The following is a 19,253-nucleotide window of genomic DNA, read 5'->3' as shown; positions in this document are numbered from 1 at the left end:
CCATAAATCTATCATATTAGCACGATGATAATATATTTAAACTATTCTGGAACTTCCCGTACCAAAATTTTTTTTTTTAAGATATTAATATTTTTGAAAAAAATTTACTCTGAAAAATTCGATTTTTGAGAAACTATAAATTTTTGACAAAAATTTACTTTTTTTGAGAAAAAGACTTTTTGAAGAAAAGTGTATTTTGAAATATTTTGGAAATTATGAACTTTTTTTCAAAGCAATCGTACTGCTTTAACTGCATAGAGACAAAATGTCAAAGCGCGTAAGCGCCGCGTCGCCATCTAACGGATGACCATTGGTACGGAACCCATAGGAATGTAAACAGAATTTATACTTATTATTAAAATCTCCGTAAAATATCTGATAATTTGATGTGCATATGTCTAATTATCATTTTTGACCGCCAGATGTCATTTTTTTTTTACTTTTTTCACTAGATCTCCGAAACCGCTAGACCTGTCTTCATGAAAATTTGATCAATTCTTTATCTTGTCAATACAAGTAAAATGTTTTTGAATTATTAAAATCGGACGCTCCGTTCTCTTAAAAACCGAGATACCATTTTTGGCACATTTTGCCCTGTATCTTCTAAATGGCTAGACCTGCCTTTGCCAAAAACTAATCAGCACGTTTCCTTATCAATACGAATCGAATGTTTTTTTAATTATTCAAAACGCTTCATCCGTGTTCCCGAAATCGTCGACGAAAATTTGTATCCGAACACACATACACACACGCACACACACACACATACATCCATTTTGTCTAAGGTATGCCAAAATATTCAGAAGCCTCTGAAACGTAAAGATATATAAAATTTTTCATTTACGATTTTTTTGCGATTACTGTAACTTGCCCCATGGGAAGTTAATAATATCAAATTATTAAAAGTTTAAAGATGGCACAATAAGCTAATTTCGAAACGTTAAAAAAACGTGTTTTCAAAACGATTTAGGCGTCTAGTCGCCTTAGTTGTAACTACTACTAAAAATCTATATAGAATTTAGTCTGCCATGAATATGAAACTGTTCATAAAGTAACACCAGTTATTGGTGACACCCACTTAGTGTTTTAGCAATTTCTTAATGCTAATAAAAAAAATCCATAAAATATTCTCTAAAAAATGTAAAAAATGAGTAAGCAATTTTACTCAAGCTTAACAGTCTTCGAAATATGAAATTAAAACCAATGATATAACCTAAACCAATTCTATAGCTCAAGTATGTCAAATCGACCCAAGTAAGCAAAATAAATAAACATTTAGAAGGAAAACTTAGAATCATATTCTTGCCATAATAAACAATGGCCAAACATTTATGTTTCACAAACTCTGCACATCCTTCTAATTGTAAACGTAAAAGTTTACTAAACTGAATAATTCTATTATCGATATCAGACGACATAATTTATAATTATCAGACAAAATATTGCTTAGGTGGTGGTATGACTCGAGCAACATTACCCTATACGTATATTTTTCTATAAATTTATATGTGTATATATATGTGCATATATATATTTCCCGCGAATTCGTTTATCATTCTATGAGCGCAAATATAAAATTCAAAACGATGATTACTCGAGAAAACTACTTTTTGCAGCTGCAGCAATAAAGCTGTGAGCTATAATCCCCCGCGAAGTTTATTCCAAGCCAAGTCGTTTTTTCGACCGCGTACACACATTCCCATTTCATATTTCATATTTCATATTTTTTCAACGTTTTCTCTTAGTTTTTTTTTATATTTTTTTGTTCTGTGTTCTGTACGTGCCATAAAACCTCTTTTGTGCTGTAGCCTTTGTGCCTCCGGGGGGCGCGAATTTATACGTATGAAATAGAGTACACGGGGTAATAGATACAGATGTATACATTTATATATATATTTGTATATATATATATATATTAGGGTGGTCCTTAAAATGGTCATTTTCGAATTTCCTTGCTCCCAGGGGCTCAAATGATTCCAAATTGATAAAAAACATTTCTCTGAAAGTTTTAACTCTTAATATTAACTTTAGATAGAGCGCAATCCAGTCAAAGTTTTGTATGGAAAGAGCATGGAAAAAAATTTGAAAAATTAAAAAAAATATTTTAGGTATAACTGAATGAGTTTTATTCATTCATTTCTTCGCTAAATTACATCTAAAAAACATTTTTTAAATTTTTGAAAAATTTTCCATGCTATTTCCATACAAACTTTGATTGAATTGCGCTCTATCTAAACGTTAATATTAAGACTTTCAAAAAAATGTTTTTTATCAATTTAGAACTATTTGAGCCCCTGGGAGCAAGGAAATTCGAAAATGACTATTTTAAGGATTACCCTACTATATATATATATATATATATATATATATATATATATATATATATATATATCGGAAATCAAACACTTTTCCGATTATAAAATATTTATTCATTTATGCCGTGATAAATTTCATAAATTTATCTGAACCAAAACTTTACATAGTTCAAAACAAATGATCCAACAAAAACTCATGTCAATTATTATTTTTGTCTCGCTTACTAAAATTGACGCGACCTGCCAATCTCCCACATATATATATATATATATATATATATATATATATATAATAGATGACCCGAAAGACGTTGTCTTGTACTCACGTCTATAATTCAAAAGTTCCAAATATTTTAATATCCTATCCTATACTTTTTAATATCCTATTTGATGTCCTGCCTTTGTGATTCATTTATGGCCTTAGCATGAGCAGTCTAAGAAATTCAAAAAAAAAAAAAAATATAGTATCTATAAAAAAATAATTTAGTCTATAATTTTCATAATCTCGATCGATATATTAGTTGCTTTTAGGTAATTATAATTTCTAAAGCACATTTTTCTTACTAATAATTCAATAAACATTATTGTTTATGTTCAAATCTTAGGTCAATTAATTTGTAAAATCTACTCTTCAATCTAAGATCAACTTGCTGAATATTCCATATCAAATGACAAACAAATGAATTTTTAACACATGAAACAGAATTCTAAATCATTTTTTAATAAGTAGAAATATTCTTTTGCATTTAAATAATTCAGGAAAGTAAAGCAAAATACAATATGCATAAGCCTATAAAAATAATGTATATACAATTTAGGACTTATTGCGTTATTTATTAAAATGAATTATATAATTTCATCTGCCAAACATATACTGTTGACTGTATCTTATATTATTTTAATTTCTGGCATATCTCAGCTGCTTTTCGGGAATAATAATGTAGACATTACATTTTTCTTGTTATATTATATTTTAATATTATCTAGTATCATAATTTCAGCTAAATTCAAATTTCAAGTGAATTGACATTTCTAGCAGATGATAGTCAATGTCAAACAATGATAGGTGTTTTACTAATATTACTATAGCTTTTTATCGTTCTTAAATCTTAAAAAATTCATTTGACAAACGCTAAAAAGAATTATCAAGATCTGAATAACCGTTTAGGAGAAGTATCAAATCATACACTCGTACAGAATAATTTTATATATAAGATATAAATATACAAAGCATAAATGTATTCTGATCTATATGTATAATAGTGTAAGACGAGGCACAAATATGTTTTTTCGCTATTTTTCCAAATTTTCCAGAATTTTTTTTTTATATTAACCTGGACCTGCACGGAGCACTCAAAATCACATTTATATTTTTAATTTATATGTGTGTGGGCTGTGTGGGTAGTGGGTATGTCAATTTATCTAATATTCACATAGGCATCTAGGTATTTATTTTAAATTATTGATCACTTAATGTATGTTTGTTTTGTACCTGCGAATAGGCCGATAGTAAATCCCGTGACAAAACAAGATAATCTCCGAGTGTTCTAAGCCCACCACGCACATAATAAATATACACATTTATAAATATATACATATATTCATACATTCATATACATTCTGGTCTGGTATCCTTTTGAAGATGATCATTATAGTGGTTTGCCGAAGTAAATTTAATATTTAGTCCGTCGGAGCGAACTGACGTGATCTCAAAAGACAAAGATCTCCTTGGCACTCTCTTTGCTCTTTGAGAGGGAATATACTGACAAAGAAGATCCGATACTTGTAATAATTGTATAATATATAAATAGTATATATGTAGAGAAATCGTTATATCAGAATTTTCCTCAAGTCAAGACCTAGTTTACTCGTCAGTATAGTTTTGTTTTTTATTTTATGTCGAATAGCAGAACATCGACTAGTCAGTAAGTTCAAAGAATCTTTCTGATATTTTCTTGTCGAGATTCAGCTTCACATTTTGCTCCTGTTGCAGTGTTACTTGGTATTCAGTTTGCAATATTTTCTACTTTTACGTAAGATTCCTATTATCTGCATTCTTTCAGACTGTCTATTTTACCTTCATTGATAACGTGTAGAAGACACTTTTTACAAAGGATTTGGCAATATGTATTCATCTCCATTTTCTTCGTCTAATTACATCATATTTCTTAATTGAATAAAATTCTAACGGAGTTCTGAATTTTCCTGTTAACTACTCTATCTTTCATAAAAACAATTACCTAAAATTTAACATTTAGTTTAACCCTATTTAGGTCTAATTTAATAAAGAGTCTAAATAAGTACTCTATTAATAAGTATTTTTATAAATTAAATAAATTTGATTTTTGATGAGAATTTTAATTTACGAGTAGGCCAAAAGTGCACTCAACCTATACCTAGGCTTTATTTCAGGTTAGAGTGCGATCGGCCGTAACGGAACATTAGCCACAAATTAGATTCTTTCTTGAAATTATATTATTCTTTTTCTTGTAAGACTTTTGAATAAATTACCTGTGATTTCAACTTAATTTCTAAAACTAGTGGGGCGCATGGCATCGTGCCTTAAGGCAAATTGCTGGAACTTCCCGTACCAAAAATTATTTTTTGAAAAAAAATTACTCTGAAAAAATTAGATTTTTGAGAAACTATAAATTTTTGACAAAAATTTACTTTTTTTTGAAAAAAAAAAGAATTTTTGAGGATAAAATTTTGAAATATTTTGGAAATTCAGAACATTTTTTCAAAGCAATCGTACTGCTTTGCGCGTAAGCGCCGCGTAGTCGCCTAACGGATAAACATTGGTACGGAACCTTCAGGAATGTAAACAAAACTTATACTTATTGTTAAAATCTCTATAAAATAGCTGATTTGATGTGCATATGTCTAATCATTAGACTCTAATGATAATTTTTGACCGCCAAATGGCATTTTTTTTCACTTTTTTTACTAAATCTCCGAAACCGCTTGAATTAATTGAATGTATAAATTTGAATTATTCGAATCGGACGCTTCGTTCTCTTAAAAACTGAGTTACCGTTTTTGGCACTTTTGCCCCATATCTTCGGAACGGCTAGACCTGCCTTCGCCAAAAACTAATCAGCACGTCTCCTTATCAATACGAATCGAATGTTTTTTGAATTATTCAAATCGCTTCATTCTTGTTCCGAAATCGTCGACGAAAATTTGTATCCGCACACACACACACACACACACACATACACACACGCATGCACACACACATACATCCTTTTTTTTAAGGTATGCCGAAATGTTCAGAAGGTTTTGAAACGTAAAGATATATAAAAAATTTCATTTTCGATTTGTTTGCGCTTACTATAACTTGCCCTACGGAAAGTTAATAAAACTATTAAGGGCGCGTTCATTAATTAACCACGTGAAGTTTTCAGGAGGAGGGGTGGTTCGACAAAAAATCACGAAAAATTACGTGGGGGTATAGTAAGATATCACGTGTATTTATTTCTCATCTGAGTTTGAAAAAAAAACACAAACATTTTCAAAAAAATGCAAAAATTTTACATTTTTTTTGTGACTAAAATTACGTGATGTTTGGTTGGGGAGGTCACGTAATAAATGGACGCCCTCTAAGAAATTTGATGTTTTTGATGCTTATATAAGTTAATATGAATAATATATTAGTTAGAATTTCTCAAACACCTACAAAAATAAATGACTTGATAAAAATTTAATTTGAATATTGTTATAATAAATGCAATTCTATTTTCCAGAAGTTCTAAGATCAGCTTCTGGAGCTTCTGCAAGTGACGTCATCAAACTGTACGACCAATCAGGACGTTGCGTTCAAATCACGCCGAATTTGAAGACTGAGGGTCAAAATTATCATCTGCAGGTAATAATAAACTGAAGTATATATCAATGCAAACTCTCGTCAATTATCAATTATCTTTTATTCCCCAGGTATCAAAATACCCAGTATCGCCAAATGCATCAAAAATCTCATCACCGGCCTCGAAATTCATCAACTCCGAACTCTCGCACGAGTTAGACGTCATCTTACAGAAAATAATATCACTAGAACGTTGCCTATTCCCACTGCGAACCGGTCTGCCATCGAAGCCATCATTTCACGAAGGCGTCCTGAAGAGCCCCAAACAACAGAATCAATCGCCCATCACCGCCACTAGTCACGGTTCGAATTCTAGTCATAACAGCAACTGTGATATAAGGGAGGAAAAGGAAGAAGGGTTGGATAGGCTGAGTGGTAATCAAAGAGGCGGTAATAAGGATGGTTCAAGGGAGCAATTAAATAATAAAAATCACTGTGATACTACTGGAGCGAAGGACAATCAAATTATTAGTATTAGTAGGGCTTCCAAGGATTTGGAGGTCGCCAGGAGCTATTCGGAGGAGGAAAGGGAGAAGAGGGACGAGCAGGAGAGGCTGATCAAGCAGCTCGAAATGCTGAGCACGAGGATACAGGCGCTGACGACGAGGGCTAACGAGATCGGAGCGGAATGGATAGGTAAATAGAATGGGCAGACAGATGTATATATACATATATATATATATATATATATATATATATATATACTAGATGACCCGCAATAATATTGTAGATATTACATTGTTCTTAGCCATAATCATGAATATTTTATATACTAATATTGTCTATAAACTAAATTCAAATTTCAAGTGAATCGACACTTTTGGCAGATGACAATTCTCATGTATCAAAATGTTTTCAATGTCAAACAATGATATGTTGCTTTTTGCATTTTTTTTCATTTATTTTAACATTATTACTATATTTTTATAAGCACATGCATCATAAAAAAATCCCTTAATGAACTTCAGAAAGATTTATCAAAATCCGAATAATCGTTTAGGAGTTCTTGCCGGCCTTCCTTAGAGTCCATGTCTCTGATTCGCACAGAGCTATGCTTCAGACATGGCACTTTATTAGTCTCTTCTGCAAATCTAGACTATATATGTACTAGCTGACCCGGCAAACGTTGTGTCACATAAAAAATATTTCTAGTATAAAATGTTCATAATAAAAATAACTGATGGCAAATTTAGTATATAAGTGAAAAGGTCAGCTAACAATATATAAATAATTTACTCACTGCAAAGCACGCCACATATAAATGTTGGTGTATCATATTAATATAATAGTCTTTTCTAGAGCAAACCTAGTCTGAAACTGAGTTATTTATTTATTTATTTATTTATTCATAAGCAAGCCGTAATCAATAATAATAGATATTATTTCAGGCTCTATTTCAGATTCAGATTTTATTTCAATTGAATTGGCACATTTATTCAATAGTTTTTCGAAATAAAATAAGATCCATGTTTTTTTCAATTTTCAATTATTTAAAATTAAAATGAAAAGATTTGGTCCCAAAATTAAAAAAAAATGTTAGGGGTGGATAGCCTTTGATAAAAAATAAATAGTGTTTTGAGTATAAAGAGTTTAATGTATTTATCAATTTTATATCAAAAAAATTAAAATGAAGAAAATTGACCGCAAAACTATAAATTAGTAGGGCTGGACAACCCATAATAAAAGTAAATTATTTTTTAAAAGTATTTAAGTTTTTTCAAGCTCAAAAATCAGAACTAAAATTATGTCAAAAATATTCAGTGACTAAAAAAATGATTGAATTACTAAAATGGCTATAAAACAATAGGGGTTGGTGATAAAAAAGTAAAAATTTAGGATTGTATGTTTTTTTAATCATAAAAAAATATAAGCAAAAAAATCATCCAGAAATTTAAAAAAATTAAGTGTGAACAACCCTTATCACTTAGGGGTATGAAAAATAGATAGTAGCTAATTCCCACACCTACTGAATACGAATATAAAATTTGGTGAAAATTGGTAAAGCCGTTTCGATGGAGTACGGAAGCGAACACTGTGACATTGTAACTTACATTTTTTTCGTCCATTAAAATAATTTGAGTTAAGCCTGAATATAGCACCCCAAGATATTAATTGTATCTAATACAATTTTTTTTTAATTTATTAAATTTAGCTAAATGAATTAATAAACATTTGGTTTTCGACGATTGTCTTATTTTTAACCGGCAAGCCAAACGTGTAATGGGCAGTAACGGCTATATGAGGATCGAATATTATTTCGATAAATGATGAATGAACACAAAGTGCATCCTTGGTTTAGATTATATTATTCTTTTTTTTAAAAGCTTCAAATTTATATAATTAAATTAAAATCATTTTCTTTTTGAGGAGTGTCTTATTATGCCATTAGGCCAAACGTGCGTCTAGCCCTAGTCTAGCCGATTTTCAGACCTAAAATTACCTAAATCTATAAAGCCGTTTCGGAGTGACATCGAAATTTCATAAGATGTATATATATATATATATATATATATATATATATCATTAATTACTTTTATGTCGTTGTTTTTTTTTTCAGGATGCGGTGTCGGTGTCCATTGCGCTGGTGCGTTCAGGGAACAATTTTCAAGAAGAAGAATCAGTCTGCCGAAACACACAGAGGTCAAAGCCAAATTTACAATGATATGGTAAATATACTTTTATATATCAATATAATCGATATTTATTTAGTCTGCATCGAGACTTATATTAAATAATAAATTTTCCACGATATTTCTATGTTTAGACGTATTATATATGTTGGACGTATACCGAAGGGGATGACGGGAATGTAATCTGATTTTTTGAAACCACTAGACATATCAACTCGACTTTGATTGATTTTTTTGTTCTGAATTATTATATATATATATATATATATATCATTTACAATGATCATCTCATAAAAAATGATAACGTCAAACCGAACATTTATAAATACCCATCCGTCTGTCTATGTACCTACATCGTCTCGGTTACGTTCGTGTTACGTGTGCGTTACGTCAAAAGCTCTAAGACGCTCTCGTGCATCCGTCCCCCGAGATTTTACCTCATACGTCAATTTAGATTAGACAGCCCTTACGTCGAAGCAGAAATATTGTTTTCCCGTCGTTTTTCTACGAGAGATTCGCTTTTCCGCATGTTTTCTTAACAATTTAAGAATTCATTTGAGAATTGCGGATTTAAGAATATAGTTGGAAAAGTTGGAAGACGTAATTCGACTAGGAATTGTTTGAGGAGAAATTTAATGGACAGGAAACAGATTGTTATAATTTAATAGAGAAGCATAAATTGCTGTTGTGAGTGATAGAAATGAAAGGAATTATATTGTTTTTGATTAGCTTTCTATAAATTCAGAAGGCAATAATGGCTTATAAAATATTTTTTATGGCTTAAAAATACATGAATTTCTCTAAATATTTATTATAAAATCCACACGTTTCGTCTATAGTCCTTGCCTTCATTCAATCTAACTAACATTGAATTTAAAAACTAGAAAAATAAATATTGTGTTCCAAAGCGTGAATGTGTTCTGTAAACATAGTTTTAAATTGTCTAGGGATTTTTTTAAATTATTTTTTTTGCTGTTGAAGTAGTTTTAAATTGTCTAGGATTTTTTTTAATTATTTTTTTTGCTGTTGAAGTCGTTTCATTAAATTTTGGTTAGTTTCATATAAAAGATTCTTAATTAATTAATGGCTTATAAAAGATCTTCTTTCAGTTGAAAAAACATGATTTTTTTTTAAATTATTATAAAATCCACACGTTTCGACTAACTAACATTGAATTTAAAAACTAGAAAAATAAATATTGTGTTCCAAAGCGTTAATGTGTTCTGTAAACATAGTTTTAAATTGTCTAGAATTTTCTTGAATTATTTTTATACTGTTGAATTCGTTTCATTAAATTATGATTAGTTTCTCTAATATAAATTGTATCGCAACTAGAACAATGAATCTGATTGGATGAATCTGACCAAATTTCTAAGACGTTCGATATTAATGGAATTCTTGTTAAATAGTTAAAAAACATGAATTTAAAAAAAAAATATTATAAAATTTACGCGTTGCGACTATAGCCCTTGCCTTAATTCAACAAATATTGAATTTAAAATTTAAAAAAAAAAACAATATTGTATTCCAAAGCGTTAATGTGTTCTATAAACATAGTTTTAAATTGTCTAGGATTTTTTAAATTATTTTTTTACTGTTGAAGTCGTTTCATTAAATTTTGGTTTGTTTCACCAAGTCTGGCCAAATTTTTAAGACGTTCGGTATTAAAAGGAATTTTTGTTTTGATAAAAATAGTGTTAGTCATGATAGTATAATTGTTGAGGAGCTCTGATTTATAAAATAGTTTTTACCAAGAAAAACGAGTTTCTTTAATGGCATCAGTGTGAGTCTTAAAGTCAGGTTAATTTACCATGGTCAGTAGGATTGTTAAGTTTATGTTTTCATTACATTTTATATTAATTTCTCAAAAATATTCATTATATTTTATGTTGATGTGACTGATATATTTGCTAGTTTATTGTTTGCTGCTCGTGTGTTTTTTGTTTAAATTGTTTATGCTCAGAAAATGAGTTATGTGGGGACCAGAAATTTTATTTAAAATTATTTTAAACTTAAATTGATGTTATATTAATAATTTTAATCGGCCTACAAATCATAACACAAAATATGGTATATTGAAAATTTACAGAATATTAAATAAATACAGAGTAAGATTAATATCAAAAATGCACTTAAGTACCACTAAAAATGTGCCAAAACCAATAACATAAATATTAGATAAGTAATGAATTAATACTTAGAGCTTCTTTAAAAAAAACTTCTCTATTACTATGATACATTTTCTATATTCGTGTATAGACTTCTTTAAATTACAGTCTGGCGCAGTACAGATGGATATACTTAAAATAAAAGGAAATTTCCATTAAATCGTTGCAGTAGAGCATTACAATTTAATGTCTCCCATTGTCAGGTCAATTGCCCGACTATTTTCATCGTGTTTTCTACGTCCAAGAGACAACTATATAGATCGAAATATTTTTTTACATTTGCTTACAAACACTTTATAAAGCAATAAAAAATATCTATCAATAATAAAATAAAGCCTTAAGGCGGGTCCTTGAGCTAAGTTAAACTATAAGTTATTCAAAATCATGACTTTATTATACATATTCTAATATTGTCTAGGCTCATAAGTAAATTGAAATTTTTGGCAGGTGACAGTTTTTATTTGTTTTCAATGCCAAACAATGTATAAAATATTTTTAATGTCAAACAATGACATGTCGTTTTTGCATTTTTTTCCATTTATATTGCAGAAAATATTACAATATTTTTATAATGACATCCTAAAAAAAAATTCTCAACAAACTTTAGAAAGGTTTATCAGAATCCGAATAATCGTTTAGGAGGAGTATATTTATATACATCATCAAAGAAGAATTTTATATATAACTAGCTGACCCGACAAACTTTGTTTTGCTAAGTTAGGTATTTTCTAAACAATTTCTAGAGAATCAAAAAAAATAATACTTTATTTTAGGAGTGTAAGGATGTATTGTTTGAATGGTACAGACAATGAGGTATTATAAACACAATAAACCCCAAAGTCTACTGGTATAATAATGAATTATATAATTTATAATAACAATATTCGTTTGTCCATATTTTGTTAATACAATCAAACAGGAAGTTTTATACACTTTCTATAAAAATATGGTATAATTCAATCCAAGTCTTTTTTAGTCTTCAGCGGTGGTCAATGTTCAGTTGGTCATTGTTGCCCCACACAAATGTAAGTTTTTAAAGTTGGTATATAAAGAAAACTGTTAAATCTCACTCAAAATTGACATTACATTTTATAAAACAATTAAATAGTGTATAGTTTATATACTTAATATAAAATTTATATTAAGGTCTCGTGAACTAAATCACAGAGCTCATAATCCAAAAAACTAACAACAAAAGGAAATACTTTAGTTGTGGATTTTCAAAGATTACCGTTTATCTCCCGATAGTAAAGTCATAATAATCAAGGTTATTACTGGTTATACATCTTTTTCCCTCTACTTTCAAATATTGTTGTTAAACAATACTTGACTTTACTGGTTTTTGACACATCGCTGGTGGACCTTTTTAACCCCGGACCTTCATATATTATCTATTTATCACTATCTATTCTTGGATAAATTCTGGGAAATTATAACTGGGAAAATGTTATTCGACAAAATGTCTATTTGATCGATAAAAATTTAGGTTCTGAATCTGAAAATAGCATAAATGAAAAATAATATAACTTAGAAAATGTTTCATAAATACCAATGAATATTTAATTATACAAATGAGATCTTTCCGAGCGCGGTGTTTGAGAAAAATATGCCAAAAAGTGCATTTTGCATATTAACATTTCAAAAAAGTTGATATTTTGAGTTTCTAGTAACACTTACGGCCCGTTTAATAACGTTTTTGTGTATATATAAAACTACAAACAAAACTACTTATTACAATTTGATCATAATTTAATAATATTCACGTAAAATGTCTGTCAAAAACGTTTGACATTTGACGTATTAGCCAGCGTCCATTGTTTCATTTAAATTACGCTTCTACAAAAAATTTTAAATAAAAATATAAAGTTTCTACGCAATTTTGTAATATTATCTCACCTTTCCGACCTTCTCTGGATTGGCACGAATTTTTCAAGACCAAGACTGGCCAAATCGCTTTAGCCGTTTTCGAGTTTTACCGAATCATTTGATCGAGAGCTCCATTTTATACAGAAGTTCTATGACGGCGGTTTTTGTTCAATCCTGAACAATGCAATGCATTTTCCGAATATCTGCGACTTTTAATGCCATTTTTATTGATTTTATTATTTTTATAATTATTAATTTTTTTTCTATTTTTTCCTCCAGTGATACGGCGAGTGCGACGTTTTCCCAGGAGACTCTGCAGTCGCTGCGGCTGCCCGCCTTCGACAGCTACGCCTGGTCGGACGAGCAGCTGCTGCTCCTGCTCCACGGAATGTTCACGGAATTGGAATTGACTTCAACGTTTCGGATAAAGGATGCCGTTCTTCGCCAGTTTTTGTACGAGGTCTATAAGCATTACAACGAGGTGCCGTTTCATAACTTTCGGCACTGCTTCTGCGTCGCACAAATGGTAAGGGGAAATAGGAAATCATCATAGGATATCAAATAGTAAATCCTCAAACTTAATTTTTTATGCTTCCGTATTACTGTGCTTATGCTTTCTATTCTCTGTTTTCATTCAGTTCATTCAGTCTTTCTATTATTTCTTCTGCCAGCAGAAGGACCCGATGTGCTTAGTTTTTTCCAAACATTAGAATACTTTTTTCTTCCTTCATACTGTCCACAGTACGTCTTGAATTAATTATTTGCCTTGTTCAGAATTATACAATTTTATTAGTTTCTTCCCTGCAGAGTCTTTATTTTATACCCAAAGTGTAATGCTACTTCCAGAACATTCAAGGATTTTTTCTTTGTACGTTGAGATTCAGATTGCTCTTTAGTATAGTTATTTTGCACCTTTTATTTTCCATATTTTATTGGTCTTGATTGATCCTGACAAAAATACCAATCTTTGATAATAGTGATGGTCCACAATCTTTGATTTGTCACTACTGATATTTTATCAAAATTTTCTGAGGTTCTAATAATAAATAATCCTTTTTCAAAAATCTCATCATTCATTAACTTCCCGTAGGGTAAGTTATTACAATCGTCCAAAAATCGAAATTGAAAATTTTTACATTTCTTCACGTATCAGAGGTTTCTGAACATTTTAGCATACCTTAGAAATGTGTATGTGTGTATTCGTATGTGTGTGTGCGTATACAAATTTTCGTCGACGATTTCGGGAACACGTATCAACCGATTTGAATAATTCGATTCGTATTGATAAGAAGGCAGTTCTAGCCGTTTCGAAGATACGGAGCAAAAAGTGCAGAAAATGGCACGTTCTAAGAGAACAAATGGGCTGATTTGAATGATTCAAAAAACATTCGATTCGTATTGATATGGAGACGCAATGATTAGTTTTTAGTATAGGCAGGACAAGCCGTTTCGAAGATATAGAGCAAAAAATGCAGAAATTCCGATTAGATCCTAGACATAGCGATATGCGTGAGCATGTCGTTGTAGCTCAGTTGGTTAAGTTTCATAAGTAATATCAAAATAGAAATTTACCGGTATTACGGAGGACTCTATCATAGAATATTTAGCGAAAAAATATAAAATTAATTGAAAAATCAAATAAATTTTGATATTATTTACACGTGAAATTATAAATATCAAATAAAAAAAAAATAAAAAAAATATATCTGAATCGGGAATTGAACCCCGGAGCAAAAATTAGTATTCCACGACGATAGCCACTCGGCCAACCTGCTGTTGATAAGGAAAAACATCGCAAGCTATGCATGCCGCGCGCGGCTACAATGCAAACCTTAATTAATTTTTATAATTAAACCGCTTTTCATAGGCCTCTAATATTTTACCACGGTCAGTTTGGGCATCAAATCTACCATTGTGCCAAGTTTCATCAAAATCCGAGACGAGCAACGCGCGGGTTCTCCTTTTTAGTCGATAAGAAAGTCAAGACTGATCGGGTTCGAAACCCACGTCTGCAATATTTTTTAAATTTTTTTTAATACTTTTTTGTGTTTGTATAGTTGATACTACATGAGCTATTTCAAATTGTTAACTCAGTGCATATATTTCGAGAACAAAAAGATGATGCATTTAAAATAAAATATGTTCATTCTTACAATAAGCCCACTTAATTAGATTTTGCTTATATATATTTCATTCAAACATATATAAACAACGTCGTCTAATCTAATAAGTTTTCACGTTTTGTCTACAAGGAACAAATAATGAAAATTCTAGTTTTTATAATATTTATTCATAGACATTTTTGTTGACTGATTATTTTTATTCTTCGAATGTTTAATTACGGTACGGGAAGTTCCAGCAATTTTCCTTAAAGCACGATGCCATACACCACTATTTTTTTCTTTTTTTTCTCAGATGTACTCGATGGCCTGGAAAGTTGATCTCATATCCCGATTGGGCCACCTGGAAGTCCTAGTCCTTCTAGTTTCTTGCATTTGCCACGACTTGGATCACCCCGGTTATAATAATATTTATCAAATAAATGCCAGGACGGAATTGGCCATTAGGTAAGATAAAAGATCATAATATATACAGAATATATTTTACATTATGCATTTATCGTTATAGATATAACGATATTTCGCCCTTGGAAAATCATCATTGCTCTGTAGCATTTAGGATATTAGAGTTAGCTGAATGTAATATATTAGAAGGACTTCCATCGGATACTTATAGGTAAGTAATGGACAAATACTTAATTTGATTGTCGTATTTATATTTTTTCATTGTTATTTTTTTTTCTATCAAGGCAAGTTCGAGAGGGCATCATTCGATGTATCTTGGCAACGGATATGGCAAGGCACAATGAAATCTTAGCCCAGTTTCGGGACGTCACACCTTGTTTTGATTATGATAATAAAACACACACAAATCTGGTAGGTACTGGTAATACATAAATTATTTTTAGTATTATTTACGCATATATTATAAAAAAAAATTTCTTATTTTAGTTATCGATGGTGATGATCAAAGTGGCAGATATATCGAATGAAGCTCGACCAATAGATGTTGCCGAACCTTGGCTGGATAGGCTATTACAGGTAAACTTTTAGTTTTAATTACTTGTTATTTTTTGAATTATTGACAATGAAAATACTATCCTTTATTTTGTACTTTTTTTTATTTAAATTTACGTGATTATTCATTATTGTTACTAGATGTTAAATTATTTAGCAGTTGTAACAAATATTGTAATTAAAAAAAACTAGTGGGGCGCATGGCATCGTGCCTTAAGGCAAATTGCTGGAACTACAAAAAAAATTTTTTTTTTTAAAGATTAACATTTTTGAAAAAAATTTACTCTGAAAAAATTAGATTTTTGAGAAACTATAAATTTTTGTCAAAAATTTACTTTACAAAAAAAAAACTTTTTGAAGAAAAATTTATTTTTAAATATTTTGGAAATTCCGAACTTTTTTTCAAAGCAATCGTACTGCTTTAACTACATAGAGACGAAATATCGAAGCGCGTAAGCGCCGCGCCGCCGTCTAACGGATAAACATTGGTACGGAACTGATAGGAAAGTAAACAAAATTCATACTTATTGTAAAAATCTATAAAATATCTGATAATTTGATGTGCATATGTCTAATGATCATTTTTGACCGCCAGATGGCATTTTTTTTTACTTTTTTTATTAGATCTCCGAAACCGATAGACCTGCCTTTATGAAAATATGAACAGTTCTTCATCTTGTTAATACAAGTAAAATGTTTGAACGGCTAGACCTGCCTTCGCCAAAAACTAATCTACACGTCGTCTTATCAATACGCATCGAATGCTTTTTGAATTATTAAAATCGCTTCATCCGTGTTCCCGAAATCGTCGACGAAAATTTGTATCCGAACACACACACACGCACACACACACATCCATTTTTTCTAAGGTATGCTAAAATATTCAGAAACCTCTGAAACGTAAAGATATATAAAAATTTTCATTTTCGATTTTTTTGCGATTACTATTACTTGCCCTACGGGAAGTTAATAAAAAAGATTGGCATGCCGTGTGTGTGTGCGTGTGTGTGTATTCGGATACAAATTTTCGTCGAAGATACAGGGCAAAAAGTGCCAAAAAGAGCAGAGCGCCCGATTTGAATGATTCAGAAACCATTTTATTTGTATTAACAAAATGAAGAACTGATGGAATTTTTGGGAACACAGGTCTAGCGGTTTCGGAGATACAATAAAAAAGTGAAATAAATGCCATTTAACGGACAAAAATGATCATTAGACATATGCACATCGAATTATCACATTTTTTATAGATATTTTGATAATAAGAACAAATTTTGTTTACTTTTCTATGGGTTCTGTACCAATATTTATCCGTAATACTGAAAAGCGGCGCCCACGCTTCGATATTTCGTTTCTACGCAGTTAGCGTATTGCGATTGCTTTGAAAAAGAAGGTTCAAAATTCCCAAAAAGTTAAATGTATAAAAAATCGAATTTTTCAAAAAAGTCAATTATTTTCAAAAGTTTTAAAAATCTCAAAATCTCTAAAAGAAAATTGAATTTTTTTTAAAAATTTTAACTTTTGGTACGGGAAGTTTTCAGCAATTTGCTCTAAGGCACGATGCCATGCACCACTAGTTCAATTTCCATTTAATGTTTTTCTAGGAATTTTTTGCTCAAAGTGCTGCAGAAAAACAGGAAGGTCTTCCCGTAACGCCTTTTATGGATCCTGATAAAGTCAGCAAGCCTTCAAGTCAAGTCAGGTTTATCGGACTTGTGTTATTACCTTTGTTTGAAGCTTTGGGTGAACACATGCCAGAATTACAGGTAAATAAGATCATATATACTATTTTTTATAGCAAACTAAATTTAATTAATAAATCATTTACCAGGATTTGATCGTCCAACCCGTTCGAGACGCTCTAGAGTATTACCGACGACTAAACGAAGCAACAAGAGAAGGCAGGTCTAGAAAATCTCTAGGAGATGGCTTAGAACCCGCAAACGCTTCCCAAAGCATCCACTCCCCCACAGGTTCTCAAACAGGCCCACAGACCACTCACAACGTCCGATCAAGGTAAGTCTGCTCCACAAGAGCAACGCACCAATAGAAAATCTAACATCAGATTCATTCCAGGCGCAGTTTGGTTCCAAGAATGTCTTTGTCGATATCTCGAAGCACCGAGACTCACATAGATGACAATCAAGTTATAACAATCGATCCTGCCAGCAAGACTGTCACTCCTGAGATGGCTCAGGATCACCATATTCCTTCGACTCATGATATAGAGAGATTTATGAAAAACAGGAGGATGGATGAAGGTGATGAAATTGATGCAGATGATGGTAGGGAAGGAGCAGATGATGATGATTTTGAGGAGAACGATAGCGGGGACTCGGAGACTGCGACGGAAGTCGAGGTTTCGGAGAAGACTTTGAAGTTCAAGATTGCTACGGAGGGCGGTGGTAGCAGTATGGATAGGAGAAACAGTAGGATTGGGTAAGAGATTAATATTAATAACTAGATGACCCGACAGACTTTGTCCTGTACCTTTGTCTACATTTTTTTAATATAATATACTAATATTTACAGTTTACCTAAGAATAATAATTATTGTTTTTTAAATTACTCTTCACGCCAAAATGCATATACATTTATAATATGAGCGATGTTGAATGTAGAACAACTTTAAATAAAATTATGAGACTCAATTCCCACACTATATTAGAAATTGAAGTCTTTTAAACGGTATAACATAACCATAACCATAACATAACACTGGTACTTCATGTTGGATTAAATTAATTTAATTTCTTATTATTCAAGATATCCAAAATTGCATCTTAAACTTCTCCTAATCGATATCGTGAGGGCCGAATTGTATGTATTCATTTTTACTTTCCCATTTGTTGTTATAAAGTGAAATTTTTACGAATTTTAAAAATATTGTGGAAAGATTAGTAAAAGATGCTAAGAAATTATATACTAAAAAATCTATATTGAAAATTTAATATCCGAATCTTGCGTTTGCGCCCCCTAAGGCGTGCGCTCGTATTTTTCGCATGCATCGCGTTAAAGGTAGGACCGGCCCTGATTATTATTTAATTTTATATTTCAAGTGAATTAATTTGTCATATCTTGTTCATATGTGTATCATTCAATCTGCCTATTCCATTTATTTTAATTTCTGGCACATTTCAGCTGCTTTTGGCAATAATAATGTAGACATTTCATTTTTCTTATTCATAATCATAAATTTATTATACAAATTCTAATATTGTCTAGGTTCATAAGTAAATTTAAATTTTTGGCAGATGATAGTTTTCATTTGTTTTCAATGCAAACAATGACATGCCGTTTTTTGCATTTTCTTCCATTTATTTCCACAATAT

The 19,253-nt window shown here is 30.7% G+C and overlaps 1 protein-coding gene across 1 annotated transcript in view; it reads left to right on the top strand.

The window, feature by feature from the left end:
• Nucleotides 1–19,253, top strand: part of LOC113367812 — a 111,259-nt gene that overhangs the window by 89,002 nt on the left and 3,004 nt on the right. Inside the window, exons 4-14 of the mRNA XM_026609391.1 lie at nt 6,062–6,183; nt 6,252–6,816; nt 8,738–8,846; nt 13,124–13,370; nt 15,260–15,411; nt 15,473–15,580; nt 15,654–15,780; nt 15,856–15,945; nt 17,526–17,687; nt 17,753–17,937; nt 17,998–18,360. Coding sequence (XP_026465176.1) covers nt 6,062–6,183; nt 6,252–6,816; nt 8,738–8,846; nt 13,124–13,370; nt 15,260–15,411; nt 15,473–15,580; nt 15,654–15,780; nt 15,856–15,945; nt 17,526–17,687; nt 17,753–17,937; nt 17,998–18,360 — 2,230 coding nt within the window. The remainder of the gene's footprint in view (nt 1–6,061; nt 6,184–6,251; nt 6,817–8,737; nt 8,847–13,123; nt 13,371–15,259; nt 15,412–15,472; nt 15,581–15,653; nt 15,781–15,855; nt 15,946–17,525; nt 17,688–17,752; nt 17,938–17,997; nt 18,361–19,253) is intronic.

The sequence above is a fragment of the Ctenocephalides felis genome, unplaced genomic scaffold (assembly GCF_003426905.1).
Source record: "Ctenocephalides felis isolate EL2017-DRISC unplaced genomic scaffold, ASM342690v1 CF-g0.4_SCAFFOLD_01170, whole genome shotgun sequence".
Classification (NCBI taxonomy): Eukaryota; Metazoa; Arthropoda; class Insecta; order Siphonaptera; family Pulicidae; genus Ctenocephalides; species Ctenocephalides felis.
The sequence above is the reverse complement of the archived record's forward strand: the minus strand, read 5'-3'. Positions and strand labels throughout refer to the sequence as shown.